Source organism: Oncorhynchus masou, chromosome 16 (genome assembly GCF_036934945.1).
Source record: "Oncorhynchus masou masou isolate Uvic2021 chromosome 16, UVic_Omas_1.1, whole genome shotgun sequence".
Taxonomy (NCBI): domain Eukaryota; kingdom Metazoa; phylum Chordata; class Actinopteri; order Salmoniformes; family Salmonidae; genus Oncorhynchus; species Oncorhynchus masou.
Window position 1 is genome coordinate 40,688,707 of NC_088227.1, and position 20,919 is coordinate 40,709,625.

Sequence of the window (20,919 nt, forward strand, 5' to 3'; positions counted from 1 at the left end):
GAGGGTACTGAGGAGGTAATGGATAGGGTACTGAGGAGGTAATGGATAGGGTACTGTGGAGGTAATGGAGAGGGTAGTGAGGAGGTAATGGATAGGGTAGTGAGGAGGTAATGGATAGGGTGGTGGGAGGTAACGGAGAGGGTACTGAGGAGGTAATGGAGAGGGTACTGAGGAGGTAATGGAGAGGGTACTGAGGAGGTAATGGATAGGGTAGTGAGGATGTAATGGATAGGGTAGTGGGGAGGTAATGGATAGGGTAGTGAGGAGGTAATGGATAGGGTGGTGGGAGGTAACGGAGAGGGTACTGAGGAGGTAATGGATCGGGTACTGAGGAGGTAATGGAGAGGGTAGTGAGGAGGTAATGGATAGGGTACTGAGGAGGTAACGGAGAGGGTTGGATAGGGTAGTGGGGAGGTAATGGATAAGGTAGTGGGGAGGTAATGGATATTGTAGTGGGGAGGTAATGGATAGGGTAGTGAGGAGGTAACGGAGAGGGTTGGATAGGGTAGTGGGGAGGTAATGGATAGGGTAGTGAGGATGTAATGGATAGGGTAGTGGGGAGGTAATGGATAGTGTAGTGAGGAGGTAATGGATAGGGTGGTGGGAGGTAACGGAGAGGGTACTGAGGAGGTAACGGAGAGGGTAGTGAGGAGGTAATGGATAGGGTACTGAGGAGGTAATGGAGAGGGTACTGAGGAGGTAATGGATAGGGTACTGAGGAGGTAATGGATAGGGTACTGTGGAGGTAATGGAGAGGGTAGTGAGGAGGTAATGGATAGGGTAGTGAGGAGGTAATGGATAGGGTGGTGGGAGGTAACGGAGAGGGTACTGAGGAGGTAATGGAGAGGGTACTGAGGAGGTAATGGAGAGGGTACTGAGGAGGTAATGGATAGGGTAGTGAGGATGTAATGGATAGGGTAGTGGGGAGGTAATGGATAGGGTAGTGAGGAGGTAATGGATAGGGTGGTGGGAGGTAACGGAGAGGGTACTGAGGAGGTAATGGATCGGGTACTGAGGAGGTAATGGAGAGGGTAGTGAGGAGGTAATGGATAGGGTACTGAGGAGGTAATGGATAGGGTTGGATAGGGTAGTGAGGAGGTAATGGATAGGGTAGTGGGGAAGTAATGGATAGGGTAGTGAGGAGGTAACGGAGAGGGTTGGATAGGGTAGTGGGGAGGTAATGGATAAGGTAGTGGGGAGGTAATGGATATTGTAGTGGGGAGGTAATGGATAGGGTAGTGAGGAGGTAACGGAGAGGGTTGGATAGGGTAGTGGGGAGGTAATGGATAGGGTAGTGGGGAGGTAATGGATAGGGTAGTGGGGAGGTAATGGATAGGGTAGTGGGGAGGTAATGGATAGGGTAGTGAGGATGTAATGGATAGGGTAGTGGGGAGGTAATGGATAGTGTAGTGAGGAGGTAATGGATAGGGTGGTGGGAGGTAACGGATAGGGTGGTGGGAGGTAACGGAGAGGGTAGTGAGGAGGTAATGGATAGGGTACTGAGGAGGTAATGGAGAGGGTACTGAGGAGGTAATGGATAGGGTACTGAGGAGGTAATGGATAGGGTACTGTGGAGGTAATGGAGAGGGTAGTGAGGAGGTAATGGATAGGGTAGTGAGGAGGTAATGGATAGGGTGGGGGGAGGTAATGGATAGGGTAGTGGGGAGGTAATGGATAGGGTAGTGGGGAGGTAATGGATAGGGTAGTGAGGAGGTAATGGATAGGGTAGTGAGGAGGTAATGGATAGGGTAGTGAGGATGTAATGGATAGGGTAGTGAGGAGGTAACGGAGAGGGTTGGATAGGGTAGTGGGGAGGTAATGGATAGGGTAGTGGGGAGGTAACGGAGAGGGTTGGATAGGGTAGTGAGGAGGTAATGGATAGGGTAGTGAGGAGGTAACGGAGAGGGTTGGATAGGGTAGTGAGGAGGTAACGGAGAGGGTTGGATAGGGTAGTGGGGAGGTAATGGATAAGGTAGTGGGGAGGTAATGGATATTGTAGTGGGGAGGTAATGGATAGGGTAGTGAGGAGGTAACGGAGAGGGTTGGATAGGGTAGTGGGGAGGTAATGGATAGGGTAGTGAGGATGTAATGGATAGGGTAGTGGGGAGGTAATGGATAGTGTAGTGAGGAGGTAATGGATAGGGTGGTGGGAGGTAACGGAGAGGGTACTGAGGAGGTAACGGAGAGGGTAGTGAGGAGGTAATGGAGAGGGTACTGAGGAGGTAATGGATAGGGTACTGAGGAGGTAATGGATAGGGTACTGTGGAGGTAATGGAGAGGGTAGTGAGGAGGTAATGGATAGGGTAGTGAGGAGGTAATGGATAGGGTGGTGGGAGGTAACGGAGAGGGTACTGAGGAGGTAATGGAGAGGGTACTGAGGAGGTAATGGAGAGGGTACTGAGGAGGTAATGGATAGGGTAGTGAGGATGTAATGGATAGGGTAGTGGGGAGGTAATGGATAGGGTAGTGAGGAGGTAATGGATAGGGTGGTGGGAGGTAACGGAGAGGGTACTGAGGAGGTAATGGATCGGGTACTGAGGAGGTAATGGAGAGGGTAGTGAGGAGGTAATGGATAGGGTACTGAGGAGGTAATGGATAGGGTACTGAGGAGGTAATGGAGAGGGTACTGAGGAGGTAATGGAGAGGGTACTGGGGAGGTAATGGAGAGGGTAGTGAGGAGGTAATGGATAGGGTAGTGAGGAGGTAACGGATAGGGTGGTGGGAGGTAACGGAGAGGGTAGTGAGGAGGTAATGGATAGGGTAGTGAGGAGGTAATGGATAGGGTAGTGAGGAGGTAATGGATAGGGTACTGAGGAGGTAATGGAGAGGGTACTGAGGAGGTAATGGAGAGGGTACTGAGGAGGTAATGGATATGGTACTGAGGAGGTAATGGATAGGGTAGTGTGGAGGTAATGGATAGGGTAGTGAGGAGGTAATGGAGAGGGTACTGAGGAGGTAATGGAGATTGTACTGAGGAGGTAATGGATAGGGTAGTGGGAGGTAATGGATAGGGTGGTGGGAGGTAACGGAGAGGGTACTGAGGAGGTAATGGAGAGGGTAGTGAGGAGGTAATGGAGAGGGTACTGAGGAGGTAATGGAGAGGGTAGTGAGGAGGTAATGGAGAGGGTAGTGAGGAGGTAATGGAGAGGGTAGTGAGGAGGTAATGGAGAGGGTAGTGAGGAGGTAATGGAGAGGGTAGTGAGGAGGTAACGGATAGGGTACTGAGGAGGTAACGGATAGGGTACTGAGGAGGTAACGGATAGGGTAGTGAGGAGGTAATGGATAGGGTAGTGGGGAGGTAATGGATAGGGTAGTGGGGAGGTAATGGATAGGGTACTGAGGAGGTAATGGATAGGGTAGTGAGGATGTAATGGAGAGGGTACTGAGGAGGTAATGGATAGGGTAGTGGGGAGGTAATGGATAGGGTACTGATGAGGTAATGAAGAGGGTACTGAGGAGGTAATGGATAGGGTACTGAGGAGGTAATGGATAGGGTACTGAGGAGGTAATGAAGAGGGTTGGATAGGGTAGTGGGGAGGTAATGGATAGGGTAGTGGGAGGTAATGGATAGGGTGGTGGGAGGTAATGGATAGGGTAGTGGGGAGGTAATGGATAGGGTAGTGGGGAGGTAATGGATAGGGTGGTGGGAGGTAACGGAGAGGGTACTGAGGAGGTAATGGATAGGGTAGTGGGAGGTAATGGATAGGGTGGTGGGAGGTAATGGATAGGGTAGTGGGGAGGTAATGGATAGGGTGGTGGGGAGGTAATGGATAGGGTAGTGGGGAGGTAATGGATAGGGTGGTGGGAGGTAACGGAGAGGGTACTGAGGAGGTAATGGATAGGGTAGTGGGAGGTAATGGATAGGGTGGTGGGAGGTAATGGATAGGGTAGTGGGGAGGTAATGGATAGGGTGGTGGGGAGGTAATGGATAGGGTAGTGGGGAGGTAATGGATAGGGTAGTGGGGAGGTAATGGAAGGGGGTTGGATAGGGTACTGAGGAGGTAATGAAGAGGGTAGAGCACAATGCTTGTTGGTACATTTGGTATCCATAGTGACATCAGTGTGTGTGCGGCCTATCCCATTTGTACTGTAGTGCATTTTCTCTGATAGCGGCCATACGAGGAAGTAACCTGAACTAACCCTTTAAACCCTTTAAATCCTCGTCCACGTTATTATTTCATGGCCTCACTTTCTTTTTTTGTTCCCAATTTGCTAACCAGCCATTTTGCATTATGCTGAAAAAACAAACAAACATGTATTTATATAATATAAAGCTATTTGTGTTGTTTTGGAAGGAGGTCGACAACCATAGTCCTCTGTCATTTCAACAACAACAACAAAGTCCATCCTGTTTTTATTTGAATCACTCCCTCCTCTTCAGAAGTGGTAGTTTAAAATAACACTTCCAGATACAGCTCTGTGTTTGGTGAGGCTGAGGCCTCTGGGGTTTTGCCAAAGTGGCTGTTAGAAATGCTTCTGTGGTGAGTGAAAGTGAAGTGTTGCTCTGTTGTTTGGATGCAACGTGAAGGTCAAACACGGCAGACAAATAACAACTCCCTCTTTTGGCAGCAAATTGTTTCACCCTTCTTGCTTAACAAAGTTGCAAAAACTCTCGACTGTGTTTTATTGAAGGTAATGGAAATGTTTGTTTGCTGAAGTAGAATGGTTCTGGGCAGTACCCTGGTCTGTTGGTTCTGGGCAGTACCCTGGTCTGTTGGGTCTGGGCTGTACCCTGGTCTGTTGGGTCTGGGCAGTACCCTGGTCTGTTGGGTCTGGGCAGTACCCTGGTCTGTTGGTTCTGGGCAGTACCCTAGTCTGTTGGTTCTGGGCATTACCCTGGTCTTTTGGGTCTGGGCTGGGCAGTACCCTGGTCTGTTGGGTCTGGGCTGGGCAGTACCCTGGTCTGTTGGGTCTGGGCTGGGCAGTACCCTGGTCTGTTGGGTCTGGGCTGGGCAGTACCCTGGTCTGTTGGGTCTGGGCAGTACCCTGGTCTGTTGGGTCTGGGCTGGGCAGTGGTCTGGGCATTACCCTGGTCTTTTGGGTCTGGGCTGGGCAGTACCCTGGTCTGTTGGTTCTGGGCAGTACCCTGCTCTGTTGGGTCTGGGCTGGGCAGTACCCTGGTCTGTTGGGTCTGGGCGGGGCAGTACCCTGGTCTGTTGGATCTGGGCTGGGCAGTACCCTGGTCTGTTGGGTATGGGTGGTTCTGTACCCTGGTCTGGGTGGTTCTGTACCCTGGTCTGTTGGGTCTGGGTGGTTCTGTACCCTGGTCTGTTGGGTCTGGGGAGTACCCTGGTCTGTTGGGTTTGGGCGGTTCTGTACCCTGGCCTGAGCAGTACCCTGGTCTGTTGGGTCTGGGCAGTACCCTGGACTGTTGGTTCTGGGCAGTACCCTGGTCTGTAGGTTCTGGGCGGTTCTCTACCCTAGTCTGTTGGGTATGGGTGGTTCTGTACCTTGGTCTGTTGGGTCTGGGCAGTGCCCTGGTCTGTTGGGTATGGGCAGTACCCTGGTCTGTAGGTTCTGGGCGGTTCTCTACCCTGGTCTGTTGGGTATGGGTGGTTCTGTACCTTGGTCTGTTGGGTCTGGGCAGTGCCCTGGTCTGTTGGGTATGGGTGGCTCTGTACCCTGGTCTGTTGGGTCTCGGTGGTTCTGTACCCTGGTCTGTTGGGTCTGGGCAGTACCCTGGTCTGGGGTGTATCCTGGTCTGTTGGGTCTGAGCGGTTCTGTACCCTGGTCTGAGCAGTACCCTGGTCTGGGTGGGGCAGTACCCTGGTCTGGGTGGGGCAGTACCCTGGTCTGTTGGGTCTGGGGTGTACCCTGGTCTGTTGGGTCTGGGCAGTTCTGTACCCTGGTCTGAGCAGTACCCTGGTCTGGGTGGGGCAGTACCCTGGTCTGGGTGGGGCAGTACCCTGGTCTGTTGGTTCTGGGTGGGGCAGTACCCTGGTCTGGGTGGGGCAGTACCCTGGTCTGGGTGGGGCAGTACCCTGGTCTGGGTGGGGCAGTACCCTGGTCTGTTGGGTCTGGGTGGGGAAGTACCCTGGTCTGTTGGGTCTGGGGTGTACCCTGGTCTGTTGGGTCTGGGCAGTTCTGTACCCTGGTCTGAGCAGTACCCTGGTCTGGGTGGGGCAGTACCCTGGTCTGGGTGGGGCAGTACCCTGGTCTGTTGGTTCTGGGTGGGGAAGTACCCTGGTCTGTTGGGTCTGGGTGGGGCAGTACCCTGGTCTGTTGGGTCTGGGTGGGGCAGTACCCTGGTCTGTTGGGTCTGGGTGATCTCTCTTTCATCTCACTCCTTCCATCCTGTGTCTCTCTCCGCCTGTCTCTCCCTCTGTCTCCCCCTCTGTCTCCCCCTCTGTCTCCCCCTCTGTCTCCCCCTCTGTCTCGCCCTCTGTCTCTCCCTCTCTGTCTCCCTCTCTGTCTCCCCCTCTGTCTCCCCCTCTGTCTCCCCCTCTGTCTCCCCCTCTGTCTCCCACTCTCTGTCTCCCACTCTCTGTCTCCCCCTCTCTGTCTCCCCCTCTCTGTCTCCCCCTCTCTGTCTCCCCCTCTCTGTCTCCCCCTCTCTGTCTCCCCCTCTCTCTCCCTCTGTCTCTCCCTCTGTCTCTCCCTCTGTCTCCCCCTCTCTTTCTCCCTCTCTCTCTCCCTCTGTCTCCCCCTCTGTCTCCCCCTCTGTCTCCCCCTCTCTGTCTCCCACTCTCTGTCTCCCACTCTCTGTCTCCCACTCTCTGTCTCCCCCTCTCTGTCTCCCCCTCTCTGTCTCCCCCTCTCTGTCTCCCCCTCTCTGTCTCCCCCTCTCTGTCTCCCCCTCTCTCTCCCTCTGTCTCTCCCTCTGTCTCTCCCTCTGTCTCCCCCTCTCTTTCTCCCTCTCTCTCTCCCTCTCTCTCTCCCACTGTCTCTCCCTCTGTCTCCCCCTCTGTCTCTCCCTCTTTCTCCCTCTGTCTCTCCCTCTGCCTCTCTGTCTTCCTCTCTGTCTGCCTCTGTCTCTGCCTCCCTGTCTGTCTGTCTGCCGCCCTCCTTCACTTCCCCATACGATGCGATAGCACTGTGTCCTCTGTGGATGTGATAGCACTGTGTCCTCTGTTGATGCGATAGCACTGTGTCCTCTGTTGATGCGATAGCACTGTGTCCTCTATTGATGTGATAGCACTGTGTCCTCTATTGATGTGATAGCACTGTGTCCTCTATTGATGTGATAGCACTGTGTCCTCTATTGATATGATAGCACTGTGTCCTCTATTGATGTGATAGCACTGTGTCCTCTGTTGATACGATAGCACTGTGTCCTCTATTGATGTGATAGCACTGTGTCCTCTGATATGATAGCACTGTGTCCTCTGTTGATACGATAGCACTGTGTCCTCTGTTGATGCGATAGCACTGTGTCCTCTATTGATGTGATAGCACTGTGTCCTCTATTGATGTGATAGCACTGTGTCCTCTATTGATGTGATAGCACTGTGTCCTCTATTGTTGCGATAGCACTGTGTCCTCTATTGATGCGATAGCACTGTGTCCTCTATTGATGTGATAGCACTGTGTCCTCTATTGATGTGATAGCACTGTGTCCTCTGTGGATGCGATAGCACTGGTTGCTTTTTCAGATTTAAGCTCATCAATAGCTTTCAAGTTATTATGTCGATGTCCTGGAACATGTGGCCAAACATCCTCCAAAACAATCACAGTTACTGGTTCAAATCAACAAGACCTCAGAACAAAAGTAATCTTGCTGTTCCCAAAAGCAAATGTGTTATTTCTGATCCTAAAAGTGAATTTAAGATGCTCAACATGTAGGCCTTTCTGCCCTCTGTGTTTCAGACAAGGAGACCCTGATCACTGACAGTGGGAAGCTGCACACTCTGGATCTACTGCTTTGTCGCCTGAAGACTCAGGGACACCGCGTCCTCATCTACTCCCAGATGACTCGCATGATCGACCTGCTGGAGGTGAGTGCAGAGTAGGGTGGACTCAAGGGTCACTCATCTACTGTTAGGCGACACCACGGTCATCAGAGTGAGAGACGTCCACAGAAACAGTGCGGTTGGCCTGTGATTATAATGCAACTCAGAGTAGCTCCCCCCCCCCCCCCCCCCCCCCAAACTGATCCTAGACTGGGACGCTTTATGAATAGTGGCCTTGACGTTGGGAAAAAACGAAGCTAAACTATATATACACGAAGTATGTGGACACCCCTTCAAATTAGTGGATTCAGCCACACCTGTTGCTGACAGGGGTGTAAAATCGAGCGCACAGCCGTTCAATCTCCGTAGACAAACATTTGCAGTATAACTGAAGAGGTCAGTGACTTTCAACGTGGCCCCGTCATAGGATGCCACCCGTTGTTGTGGAGTGGGAATGTCTAGGAGCAACAACGGCTCAGCCGCGAAGTGGTAAGCCATACAAGCTCACAGAGACGGACCGTCGAGTACTGAAGCAGGTACAAATTGTCTGTCCTTGGTTGCAACACTCACTACTGAGTTCCAAACTGCCTCTGGAAGCAACGTCAGCACAGAAAACTGTTCGTCGGGAGCTTCATGAAATGGCTTTCCATGGCCGAGCAGCCGCACACAAGCCTAAGATCACCATGCGCAATGCCAAGTGTCGTCTGGAGTGGTGTAAAGTTCGCCGCCATTGGACTGACGCAGTGGAAACATGTTCTCTGGAGTGATGAATCACGCTTCACCATCTGTCAGTCCGACGGACGAATCTAAGTTTGGCGAATGCCAAGAAAACGCTACCCGCCCCAATGCATAGTGCCAACTGTAAAGTTTGGTGGAGTTGGAATAATGTTCTGGGGCTGTTTTTCGTGGTTTGGGTCCCTTAGTTCGAGTGAAGGGAAATCTTAACGCTACAGCATACAATGACATTCTAGATGATTCTGTGCTTCCAACTTTGTGGCAACAGTTTGGGGAAGGCCCTTTCCTGTTTCGACATGACAATGACCCCATGCACAAAGTGAGGTCCATACATTAATGGTTTGTTGAGATCGGTATGGAAGAACTTGACTGGCCTGCACAGAACCCTGACCTCAACTCCATCGAACACCTTTGGGATGAATTGGAACGCCGACTGCGAGCCATACCTAATTGCCCAACGTCAGTGCTCGACCTCACTAATGCTCTTGTGGCTGAATGGATGCAAGTCTCTGCAGCAATGCTCCAACATCTACTGGAAAGCCTTCCCAGAAGAGTGGAGGCTGTTATAGCAGCAAAGGGGGGGACCAACTCCATATTAATGCCCATAATTTTGGAACGAGATGTTCGACGAGCAGGTGTCCACATACTTTTGTTCATGTAGTGTAGATCTCTCTCCACTAGGGGGACACAGGTACCACTGGTTGCTCTGATTATCCTGTACCTCGTTGTAGAGAGACTACCTCTTGGAGGGGGAGGGGATGAGTGGGCTATGGGCTTGAGTGAGGGAAAATAGATGCATGGAGAAAACCAAAAGCACTTGTTTGTGGCATGTGGAAAGGTCTCTTGTTGAGCTGAAAGCATGGGAACAGCCAGGGTGCTTCCAGTGTTACAGCATTCTGACCCCTGTACAACAATAGCACTGTCATTTCTGGTCCTAGCTCTGTATAGCTCTATTGTTGCCCTATAGACACAAACACACAGGCACCTCCGTGGCGTGAAGTCATCGTACCAGGAACTCCTCCATTCTCTCATGGTTGGTCTTGTTCCGTAGTGAGGTAGTGTGTTCCGTCGTGAGGTAGGGTTTTCCGTAGTGAGGTAGGGTGTTCCGTAGTGAGGTAGGGTGTTCCGTAGTGAGGTAGGGTGTTCCGTAGTGAGGTAGTGTGTTCCGTAGTGAGGTAGGGTGTTCCGTAGTGAGGTAGGGTGTTCCGTAGTGAGGTAGGGTGTTCCGTAGTGAGGTAGGGTGTTCCGTAGTGAGGTAGGGTGTTCCGTAGTGAGGTAGGGTGTTCCGTAGTGAGGTAGTGTGTTCCGTAGTGAGGTAGTGTGTTCCGTCGTGAGGTAGTGTGTTCCGTCGTGAGGTAGTGTGTTCCGTCGTGAGGTAGTGTGTTCCGTCGTGAGGTAGGGTGTTCCGTCGTGAGGTAGGGTGTTCCGTCGTGAGGTAGGGTGTTCCGTCGTGAGGTAGGGTGTTCCGTCGTGAGGTAGGGTGTTCCGTCGTGAGGTAGGGTGTTCCGTCGTGAGGTAGGGTGTTCCGTCGTGAGGTAGGGTGTTCCGTCGTGAGGTAGGGTGTTCCGTAGTGAGGTAGGGTGTTCCGTAGTGAGGTAGTGTGTTCCGTAGTGAGGTAGTGTGTTCATGGTGAGGTAGTGCGTTCCGTGGTGAGGTAGGGCGTTCAGTGGTTCTTCGTGTGGTAGTGCGTTCTGTTCTGCATGAGGTAGTGCGTTCATGGTGAGGTAGTGGGTTCTGTGGATGGGTAGTGTTTGATGGCTAAACTGTACTGTTTTCATGAGGTCTTTGATGGCTGGTGACTGGCTACGTGTTCCTCCTGTCTGTTGGGTAACATGGCTGGCAGACATCTCATTGGCTGGGCATGGGGCAAATGCCAGTGGTGGGAAAATAGGCCAAAAACTAAATAATGTGGTCTATACTAGGTCTTCAAAAGAGATGATTGGTGGGTGCTGACACACTATATATATATATATATATATATAGTCTTTAGTCGTTGGGCAGGGGGGGATAAATGCAAATGGTAATGACACAAAAACAAGGTGATCTGTGATCAATGACAGTACTGAATAAATACACTTTGACTCGTACTCATCAATAGACAGTGATTTATTTCTTCTGAAGTTGAATTGAGTCGTTCATAGATGAAGTCGAACTCCCCTCGTCTATCTCCCCTTTCGCTCTCCAATATGATCTCTCTCCAGCTGGAGTTGATTTTCCGTCCCCTCTGTCAGTTCTTTTTTTTGGGGGGGGAACAAAACCACAGAGATTGTAATCTGTGTCATCAGCGTGATTGTTTTTTTGTCTCCAGTCGGCGTGGCGATCTACGGCGCCGTGTAACATCGCAGATCTTCTCTAGTTCCGAGGCCAGATGGATGACAATGACGTCGTCAGCTGTTCTGTCAGGGCGGAGCGTTGCCAAGTCTCTCTGTTTCTCGTTTGCATGGGTTAACCACACTCTGTCACCAAACACACACACACACACACAGTTCCAGAAATGTTACGATGGGGTCTTTGCTGCTGTACATCGTTCAATCAGATTTGTCTGCGGTCTTTATGTATTGTTCCTCTACACCAAGGCTCTTGGATCAGGAAACCACCGCATTGCGTCTGCTGCATATATTACGAGAACAGCAGGCAAGACCACTCACTGAAAAATGCAAGAGCCATTCTGATGGGGGCTATGCTGCTCTAAACGATCCAATTTGGATTTTGTAGTGACTCGCCTTTATTCATTGCTATTGTTTGACTCATTATTCATTCATTCATTATCTAGGTGGTTCATGTGGTCCAGGTCTGTCTCAGTCACGACCAGGACGCTGGAGACTCAAGTCAAGCGTACAGCCGTGGCCAAACGTTTTGAGAATGACACATATTAATTTCCACAATGTTTGCTGCTTCAGTGTTTTTAGATATTTTTGTCAGATGTTACTATGGAATACTGAAGTATAATTACAAGCATTTCATGTGTCAAGCGATTTATTAACAATTACATGAAGTTGATGCAGAGTCAATATTTGCAGTGTTGACCCTTCTTTTTCAAGACCTCTGCAATCCATCCTGGCATGCTGTCAATTAACTTCTGGGCCACATCCTGACTGATGGCAGCCCATTCTTGCATAATCAAAGCTTGGAGTTTGTTAAAATTTGTGGGTTTTTGTTTGTCCACCCGTCTCTTAAGGATTGACCACAAGTTCTCAATGGGATTAAGGTCTGGGGAGTTTCCTGGCCATGGACTCAAAATATTGATGTTTCGTTCCCCAAGCCACTTGGTTATCACTTTTGCCTTATGGCAAGGTGCTCCATCATGCTGGAAAAGGCATTGTTCGTCAACAAACTGTTCCTGGATGGTTGGGAGAAATTGCTCTCGGAGGATGTGTTGATACCATTCTTTATTCACGGCTGTGTTCTTAGGCAAAATTTTGAGTGAGCCCACTCCCTTAGCTGAGAAGCAACCCCACACATGAATGGTCTCAGGATGCTTTACTGTTGGCATGACACAGGACTGATGCTAGCTCTCACCTTGTCTTATCCGGACAAGCTTTTTCCGGATGCCCCAAACAATCAGAAAGGGGATTCATCAGAGAATATATGACTTTACCCCAGTCCTCAGCAGTCCAATCCCTGTACCTTCTGCAGAATATCAGTCAGTCCCTGATGTTTTTCCTGAAGAGAAGTGGCTTCTTTGCCTCACTTCTTGACACCAGGCCATCCTCCAAAAGTCTTTGCCTCACTGTGCGTGCAGATGCACTCACACCTGTCTGCTGCCATTCCTGAGCAAGCTCTGTACTGGTGGTGCCCCGATCCCGCAGCTGAATCAACTTTAGTAGAAGGTCCTGGCGCTTGCTGGACTTTCTTGGGTGCCCTGAAGCCGCCTTCACAACATTTGAACCGCTCGCCTTGAAGTTCTTGATGATCCGATAAATGGTTGATTTAGGTGCAATCTTACTGGCAGCAATATCCTTGCCTGTGAAGCCCATTTTGTGCAAAGCAATGATGACGGCACGTGTTTCCTTGCAGGTAACCATGGTAGACAGAGGAAGAACAATGATTCCAAGCACCACCCTCCTTTTGAAGCTTCCAGTCTGTTATTCGAACTCAATCAGCATGACAGAGTGATCTCCAGCCTTGTCCTCGTCAACACTCACACCTGTGTTAACGAGAGAATCACTGACATGATGTCAGCTGGTCCTTTTGTGGCAGGGCTGAAATGCAGTGGAAATGTTTTTGGGGTATTCAGTTCATTTGAATGGCAAAGAAGGACTTTGCAATCAATTGCAAACCGGATGTGTTGTGGGAACCGGGGTCAGATGTGTTGTGGGAACCGGGGCCGGATGTGTTGTGGGAACCGGGGACCGGATGTGTTGTGGGAACCGGGGCCAGATGTGTTGTGGGAACCGGGGACCGGATGTGTTGTGGGAACCGGGGCCAGATGTGTTGTGGGAACCGGGGACCGGATGTGTTGTGGGAACCGGGGCCAGATGTGTTGTGGGAACCGGGGACCGGATGTGTTGTGGGAACCGGGGCCAGATGTGTTGTGGGAACCGGGGACCGGATGTGTTGTGGGAACCGGGGCCAGATGTGTTGTGGGAACCGGATGTGTTGTAAGAACCGGATGTGTTGTGGGAACCGGGGCCAGATGTGTTGTGGGAACCGGGGCCCGGATGTGTTGTGGGAACCGGGGACCGGATGTGTTGTGGGAACCGGGGACCGGATGTGTTGTGGGAACCGGGGCCGGATGTGTTGTGGGAACCGGGGACCGGATGTGTTGTGGGAACCGGGGACCGGATGCGTTGTGGGAACCAGGGACCGGATGCGTTGTGGGAACCGGGGACCGGATGCGTTGTGGGAACCGGGGTCAGATGCGTTGTGGGAACCGGGGTCAGATGCGTTGTGGGAACCGGATGTGTTGTGGGAACCGGGGACGGATGTGTTGTGGGAACCGGGGCCAGATGTGTTGTGGGACACTTCAAGCCAACCGAGTTTTCCTGTGACTCAACATGAGCCAGGAATAAGCTGGTATCTTAAACCCCTTTATTCCCCCCCCCTCCAGGAGTACATGGTGTATCGTAAACACACCTACATGCGTCTGGACGGCTCCTCCAAGATCTCAGAACGCAGAGACATGGTGGCTGACTTCCAGAGCAGGTGAGTCTGTCTCTCTTAGTTCAACTGTTTTCATCCTCCTCCAGGCTATTGGCTGTGGACGGCTTTGGCTCACTACTGTTTGTCTCTGTGTATTCTGGTTTGTCTCTGTGTATTCTGGTTTGTCTCTGTGTATTCTGGTTTGTCTCTGTGTATTCTGGTCTCTATGGGCCTTGGGCGCTCTGCTTCTAGTTGTGGTGAATGTGTGATACATTGTAAACCATCTCTCTGGCTATACAATCTGCTGACGAGCATACCACCCTGCATCGCACTGCTGGCCAGATGCTGCTAGAAGTGGTGTTTGACTGCCAGTAGGAAGCACTCTTTCATCTGGTCCAAAAAATATCCCAAAGCCCCAGGGCAGTGATTGGGGACATTGCCCTGTGTGTGGTGTTTGGTATGGGAATGTTTTTAACAGGTGTCCTGACACTGTGGTCACTAAAGATCCCATGGCACTTATCGTAAGAGTAGAGGTGTTATCCCTGGTGTCCTGGATAAATTGACCCAATCTGGTCCTCATACCATCATGGCCAACTAATCATCCCCAGCTTCCACTTGGCTCATTCATCCCCCCCTCCTCTCCCATATAACTGTTCCCCAGGGCGTTGCTGTATATGAGTCATCTTACCTGGTAAAATAAGGGTCATTAACAATAATGTTCTTTCTCTTTCCTCCCTTCGTCTCTCAGGACTGACATCTTTGTGTTCCTCCTGAGTACGAGGGCTGGAGGTCTGGGCATCAACCTGACTGCTGCTGACACTGTGAGGAACTGTCTATCTCTCTCTCTCTCTCTGTCTCTCTCTCTCTCTGTCTCTCTCTCTCTCTCTCTCTCTCTCTCTCTGTCTCTGTCTCTGTCTCTGTCTCTGTCTCTGTCTCTCTCTCTCTCTCTCTCTCTCTCTCTCTCTCTCTCTCTCTCTCTGTCTCTCTCTCTCTCTCTCTCTCTCTCTCTCTCTCTCTCTCTCTCTCTCTCTCTGTCTCTCTGTCTCTCTGTCTCTCTCTCTCTCTCTCTCTCTGTCTCTGTCTCTGTCTCTGTCTCTGTCTCTCTCTGTCTCTCTCTCTCTACCGCTCTGTCTCTCTCTCTCTCTCTCTCTCTCTCTCTCTCTCTCTCTCTGTCTCTGTCTCTGTCTCTCTCTGTCTCTCTGTCTCTGTCTCTCTCTCTCTCTCTCTCTCTGTCTCTCTCTCTCTCTCTCTCTCTCTCTCTGTCTCTCTCTCTCTCTCTCTCTCTCTGTCTCTGTCTCTGTCTCTCTCTGTCTCTCTGTCTCTCTCTCTCGTCCCCCTCTCTGTCTCTCTCTCTCTCATCCCCCTCTCTGTCTCTCTCTCTCTCATCCCCCTCTCTTTCTCTTTCTCATCCCCCTCTCTCTCTCTCATCCCCCTCTCTCTTTCTCTCTCTCACCTACCTCGCTCTCTCTCATCCCCCACTCTCTCTGTCTCTCTCATCCCCCTCTGTCTCTCTCTCGTCCCCCTCTCTCTCTGTCTCTCATCCCCCTCTCTCTGTCTCTCATCCCCCTCTCTCTCTGTCTCTCATCCCCCTCTCTCTGTCTCTCTGTTTCTCTCCCTTAAAGTGATATGGATGTCTAAATGTCTAAATAAGCTTCTGTAAATGTTTCTCAAAACAACCACATACACCATACACCAAACACCATACACCATACACCATATACCATATACCATATACCAAACACCATACACCATATACCATACACCAAACCATACACCATACCATACACCATATACCATACACCAAACCATACACCAAACACCATACACCATATACCATATACCATATACCATACACCATATACCATACACCATATACCATACACCATACCATATACCAAACCATACACCACACCATACACTACACCAAACCATACACCATATACCATACTCCATACCATATACCATACACCATATACCATACACCATACCATACTCCATACCATATACCATACACCATACCATACACCAAACCATACACCATATACCATACACCATACACCATACACCAAACCATACACCGTACACCAAACCATATACCATACACCAAACCATATACCATACCATACACCAAACCATATACCATACCATACACCAAACCGTACACCATACCATACACCAAACCATACACATACCGTACACCATACCATACACCAAACCATATACCATACACCAAACCATACACCATATACCATACACCAAACCATATACCATACAATATACCATACACCACACACCATACCATACACCATACCATACACCAAACCATACACCATACCATACACCATATACCATACACCAAACCATACACCATACCATACACCATACCATACACCTTATACCAAACCATACACCAAACCATACACCTAACTATACACCTAACCATATACCATACACCACACACCAAACCATACACCATACCATACACCATATACCAAACCATACACCATACCATATACCAAACTACAGTATAACTACCATACATGTAACTACAGTATAACTACAGTATAACTACCATACATGTAACTACAGTATAACTACCATACATGTAACTACAGTGTAACTACAGTATAACTACAGTATAACTACAGTATAACTACAGTATAACTACCATACATGTAACTACAGTGTAACTACAGTATAACTACAGTATAACTACAGTATAACTACAGTATAACTACAGTATATCTACAGTATAACTACCATACGTATAACTACAGTATAACTGCCATACATGTGTGTAACTACAGTGTAACTACAGTGTAACTACAGTATAACTACCATACATGTAACTACAGTGTAACTACAGTACAACTACAGTACAACTACAGTACCATATGGTACCATATAACTACCATATAACTACAGTATTTTTTTATATATATATTTTTTATATATATTTTTTACCTTTATTTAATCAGGCAAGTCAGTTAAGAACAAATTCTTATTTTCAATGACTGCCTAGGAACAGTGGGTTAACTGCCTGTTCAGGGGCAGAACGACAGATTTTGTACCTTGTCAGCTCGGGGGTTTGAACCCGCCCCAAGTATAACGACAGTATAACTACCATACAACTACAGTACAACTACAGTATAACTGCCGTACAACTACAGTATAACTACCATACAACTACAGTATAACTACAGTATAATTACCATACATGTAACTACAGTATAACTACATGCATGTAACTACAGTATAACTACAGTATAACTACCATACAACCACAGTTTAACTACAGTATAACTACCATACATGTAACTACAGTATAACTACCATACATGTAACTACAGTATAACTACCATACATGTAACTACAGTATAACTACCATACATGTAACTACAGTATAACTACAGTATAATTACCATACATGTAACTACAGTATAACTACAGTATAACTACCGTACAACTACAGTATAACTACAGTATAACTACAGTAACTACCATATAACTACCATATAACTACCGTATAACTACAGTATAACTACCGTATAACTACAGTATTACTACAGTATAACTACCATACATGTAACTACAGTATAACTACAGTATAACTACCATACAACTACAGTATAACTACCATACAACTACAGTATAACTACAGTAACTACCATATAACTACCGTATAACTACAGTATAACTACCATACAACTACAGTATTACTACAGTATAACTACCATACATGTAACTACAGTATAACTACCATACATGTAACTACAGTTTAACTACCATACATGTAACTACAGTATAACTACAGTATAACTACCATACAACTACAGTATAACTACAGTATAACTACAGTATAATTACCATACATGTAACTACAGTATAACTACCGTACAACTACAGTATAACTACCATACAACTACAGTATAACTACAGTATAATTACCATACATGTAACTACAGTATAACTACAGTATAACTACCGTACAACTACCGTACAACTACAGTATAACTACCATATAACTACAGTAACTACAGTATAACTACCATGCATGTAACTACAGTATAACTACCATGCATGTAACTACAGTATAACTACCATACGACTACAGTATAACTACAGTATAACTACCATATAACTACAGTATAACTACCATACATGTAACTACAGTGTAACTACAGTGTAACTACAGTGTAACTACAGTGCAACTACCATACAACTACAGTATAACTACAGTATAACTACAGTGTAATTACCATACATGTAACTACAGTATAACTACAGTATAACTACCGTACAACTACAGTATAACTACCATATAACTACAGTATAACTACCATATAACTACAGTAACTACAGTATAACTACCATGCATGTAACTACAGTATAACTACAGTATAACTACAGTATAACTACCATGCATGTAACTACAGTATAACTACCATGCATGTAACTACAGTATAAATACAGTATAACTACCATACGACTACAGTATAACTACAGTATATCTACCATATAACTACAGTATAACTACAGTATAATTACCATATGTATAACTACAGTATAACTACCGTATATCTACCATATAACTACAGTATAACTACAGTATAATTACCATACGTGTAACTACAGTGTAACTACAGTGTAACCATACATAAAACTACAGTATAACTACAGTGTGGCTGGTATAACTGGTATAACTGCAGTGTGGCTGGTATAACTGGTATAACTGCAGTGTGGAAAGTATAACTGGTATAACTGCAGTGTGGAAGGTATAACTGCAGTGTGGAAGGTATAACTGCAGTGTGGAAGGTATAACTGCAGTGTGGAAGGTATAACTGCAGTGTGGAAGGTATAACTGCAGTGTGGAAGGTATAACTGCAGTGTGGAAGTATAACTGGTATAACTGCAGTGTGGAAGGTATAACTGCAGTGTGGCTGGTATAACTGCAGTGTGGAAGGTATAACTGGTATAACTGCAGTGTGGAAGGTATAACTGGTATAACTGCGGTGTGGAAGGTATAACTGGTATAACTGCAGTGTGGCTAGTATAACTGGTATAACTGCAGCGTGGAAGGTATAACTGGTATGACTGCAGTGTGGAAGGTATAACTGCAGTGTGACTGGTATAACTGGTATAAATGCAGTGTGGAAGGTATAACAGCAGTGTGGAAGGTATAACTGGTATAACTGCAGTGTGGCTGGTATAACTGGTATAACTGCGGTGTGGAAGGTATAACTGGTATAACTGCAGTGTGGCTAGTATAACTGGTATAACTGCAGCGTGGAAGGTATAACTGGTATGACTGCAGTGTGGAAGGTATAACTGCAGTGTGACTGGTATAACTGGTATAAATGCAGTGTGGAAGGTATAACTGCAGTGTGGCTGGTATAACTGGGGTAACTGCAGTGTGGCTGGTATAACTGCTATAACTGCAGTGTTGCTGGTATAACTGCTATAACTGCAGTGTTGCTGGTATAACTGGTATAACTGCAGTGTGGCTGGTATAACTGCTCTTACTGCAGTGTTGCTGGTGTAACTGGTATAACTGCAGTGTGGCTGGTATAACTGGTGTAACTGCAGTGTGGCTGGTATAACTGCTATAACTGCAGTGTTGCTGGTATAACTGCTATAACTGCAGTGTTGCTGGTATAACTGCACTGTGGCTGGTATAACTGCTCTAACTGCAGTGTTGCTGGTGTAACTGGTATAACTGCAGTGTGGCTGGTATAACTGGGGTAACTGCAGTGTGGCTGGTATAACTGCTATAACTGCAGTGTTGCTGGTATAACTGGTATAACTGCAGTGTGGCTGGTATAACTGCTATAACTGCAGTGTTGCTGGTATAACTGGTATAACTGCAGTGTGGCTGGTATAACTGCTATAACTGCAGTGTTGCTGGTATAACTGCTATAACTGCAGTGTGGCTGGTGTAACTGGTATAACTGCAGTGGGGCTGGTATAACTGCTATAACTGCAGTGTGGCTGGTATAACTGCTATAACTGCAGTGTGGCTGGTGTAACTGGTATAACTGCAGTGTGGCTGGTATAACTGCTATAACTGCAGTGTTGCTGGTATAACTGCACTGTGGCTGGTATAACTGGTATAACTGCAGTGTGGCTGGTATAACTGCTATAACTGCAGTGTTGCTGGTATAACTGCTATAACTGCAGTGTGGCTGGTATAACTGCTATAACTGCAGTGTTGCTGGTATAACTGCTATAACTGCAGTGTGGCTGGTATAACTGCTATAACTGCAGTGTTGCTGGTATAACTGGTATAACTGCAGTGTGGCTGGTATAACTGGTATAACTAACTGTTTTCACCAGCTGGTCTTCTCGGTGGCTGTGAGTAATTTGCTTCTCTCCATCTTGTTCGCGCCTGCTCTCTCTCTCTCGCTTTCACTCTCTCTCGCTTTCTCTCTCTCTCTCTCGCTTTCACTCTCTCGCTTTCACTCTCTCTCTCTCGCTTTCACTCTCTCTCTCGCTTTCACTCTCTCTCGCTTTCACTCTCTCTCGCTTTCACTCTCTCTCGCTTTCACTCTCTCTCTCTCTCTCGCTTTCACTCTCTCTCGCTTTCACTCTCTCTCTCTCGCTTTCACTCTCTCTCTCGCTTTCACTCTCTCTCGCTTTCACTCTCTCTCGCTTTCACTCTCTCTCTCTCGCTTTCACTCTCTCTCGCTTTCACTCTCTCTCGCTTTCACTCTCTCTCGCTTTCACTCTCTCGCTTTCACTCTCTCTCGCTTTCACTCTCTCGCTTTCACTCTCTCTCTTTCTCTCGCTTTCACTCTCTCTCGCTTTCACTCTCTCTCTCTCGCTTTCACTCTCTCTCGCTTTCACTCTCTCTCGCTTTCACTCTCTCTCGCTTTCACTCTCTCTCGCTTTCACTCTCTCTCGCTTTCACTCTCTCTCGCTTTCACTCTCTCTCTCGCTTTCACTCTCTCTCTCGCTTTCAATCTCTCTCTCTCTCGCTTTCACTCTCTCTCGCTTTCACTCTCTCTCTCTCGCTTTCACTCTCTCTCTCTCGCTTTCACTCTCTCTCTCTCTCGCTTTCACTCTCTCTCTCTCTCTCGCTTTCACTCTCTCTCTCTCTCTCGCTTTCACTCTCTCTCTCTCTCGCTTTCACTCTCTCTCGCTTTCACTCTCTCTCGCTTTCACTCTCTCTCTCGCTTTCACTCTCTCTCTCGCTTTCACTCTCTCTCTCGCTTTC

The 20,919-nt window shown here is 48.1% G+C and overlaps 1 protein-coding gene across 2 annotated transcripts in view; it reads left to right on the top strand.

Annotated features, from left to right (window-relative positions):
- Positions 1 to 20,919, top strand: part of ino80 (INO80 complex ATPase subunit) — a 115,500-nt gene that overhangs the window by 77,154 nt on the left and 17,427 nt on the right. For both annotated transcript variants that reach the window (XM_064991686.1, XM_064991687.1), the window contains exons 27-29: positions 7,807 to 7,934; positions 13,675 to 13,769; positions 14,455 to 14,527. In XM_064991686.1, coding sequence (XP_064847758.1) covers positions 7,807 to 7,934; positions 13,675 to 13,769; positions 14,455 to 14,527 — 296 coding nt within the window. The remainder of the gene's footprint in view (positions 1 to 7,806; positions 7,935 to 13,674; positions 13,770 to 14,454; positions 14,528 to 20,919) is intronic.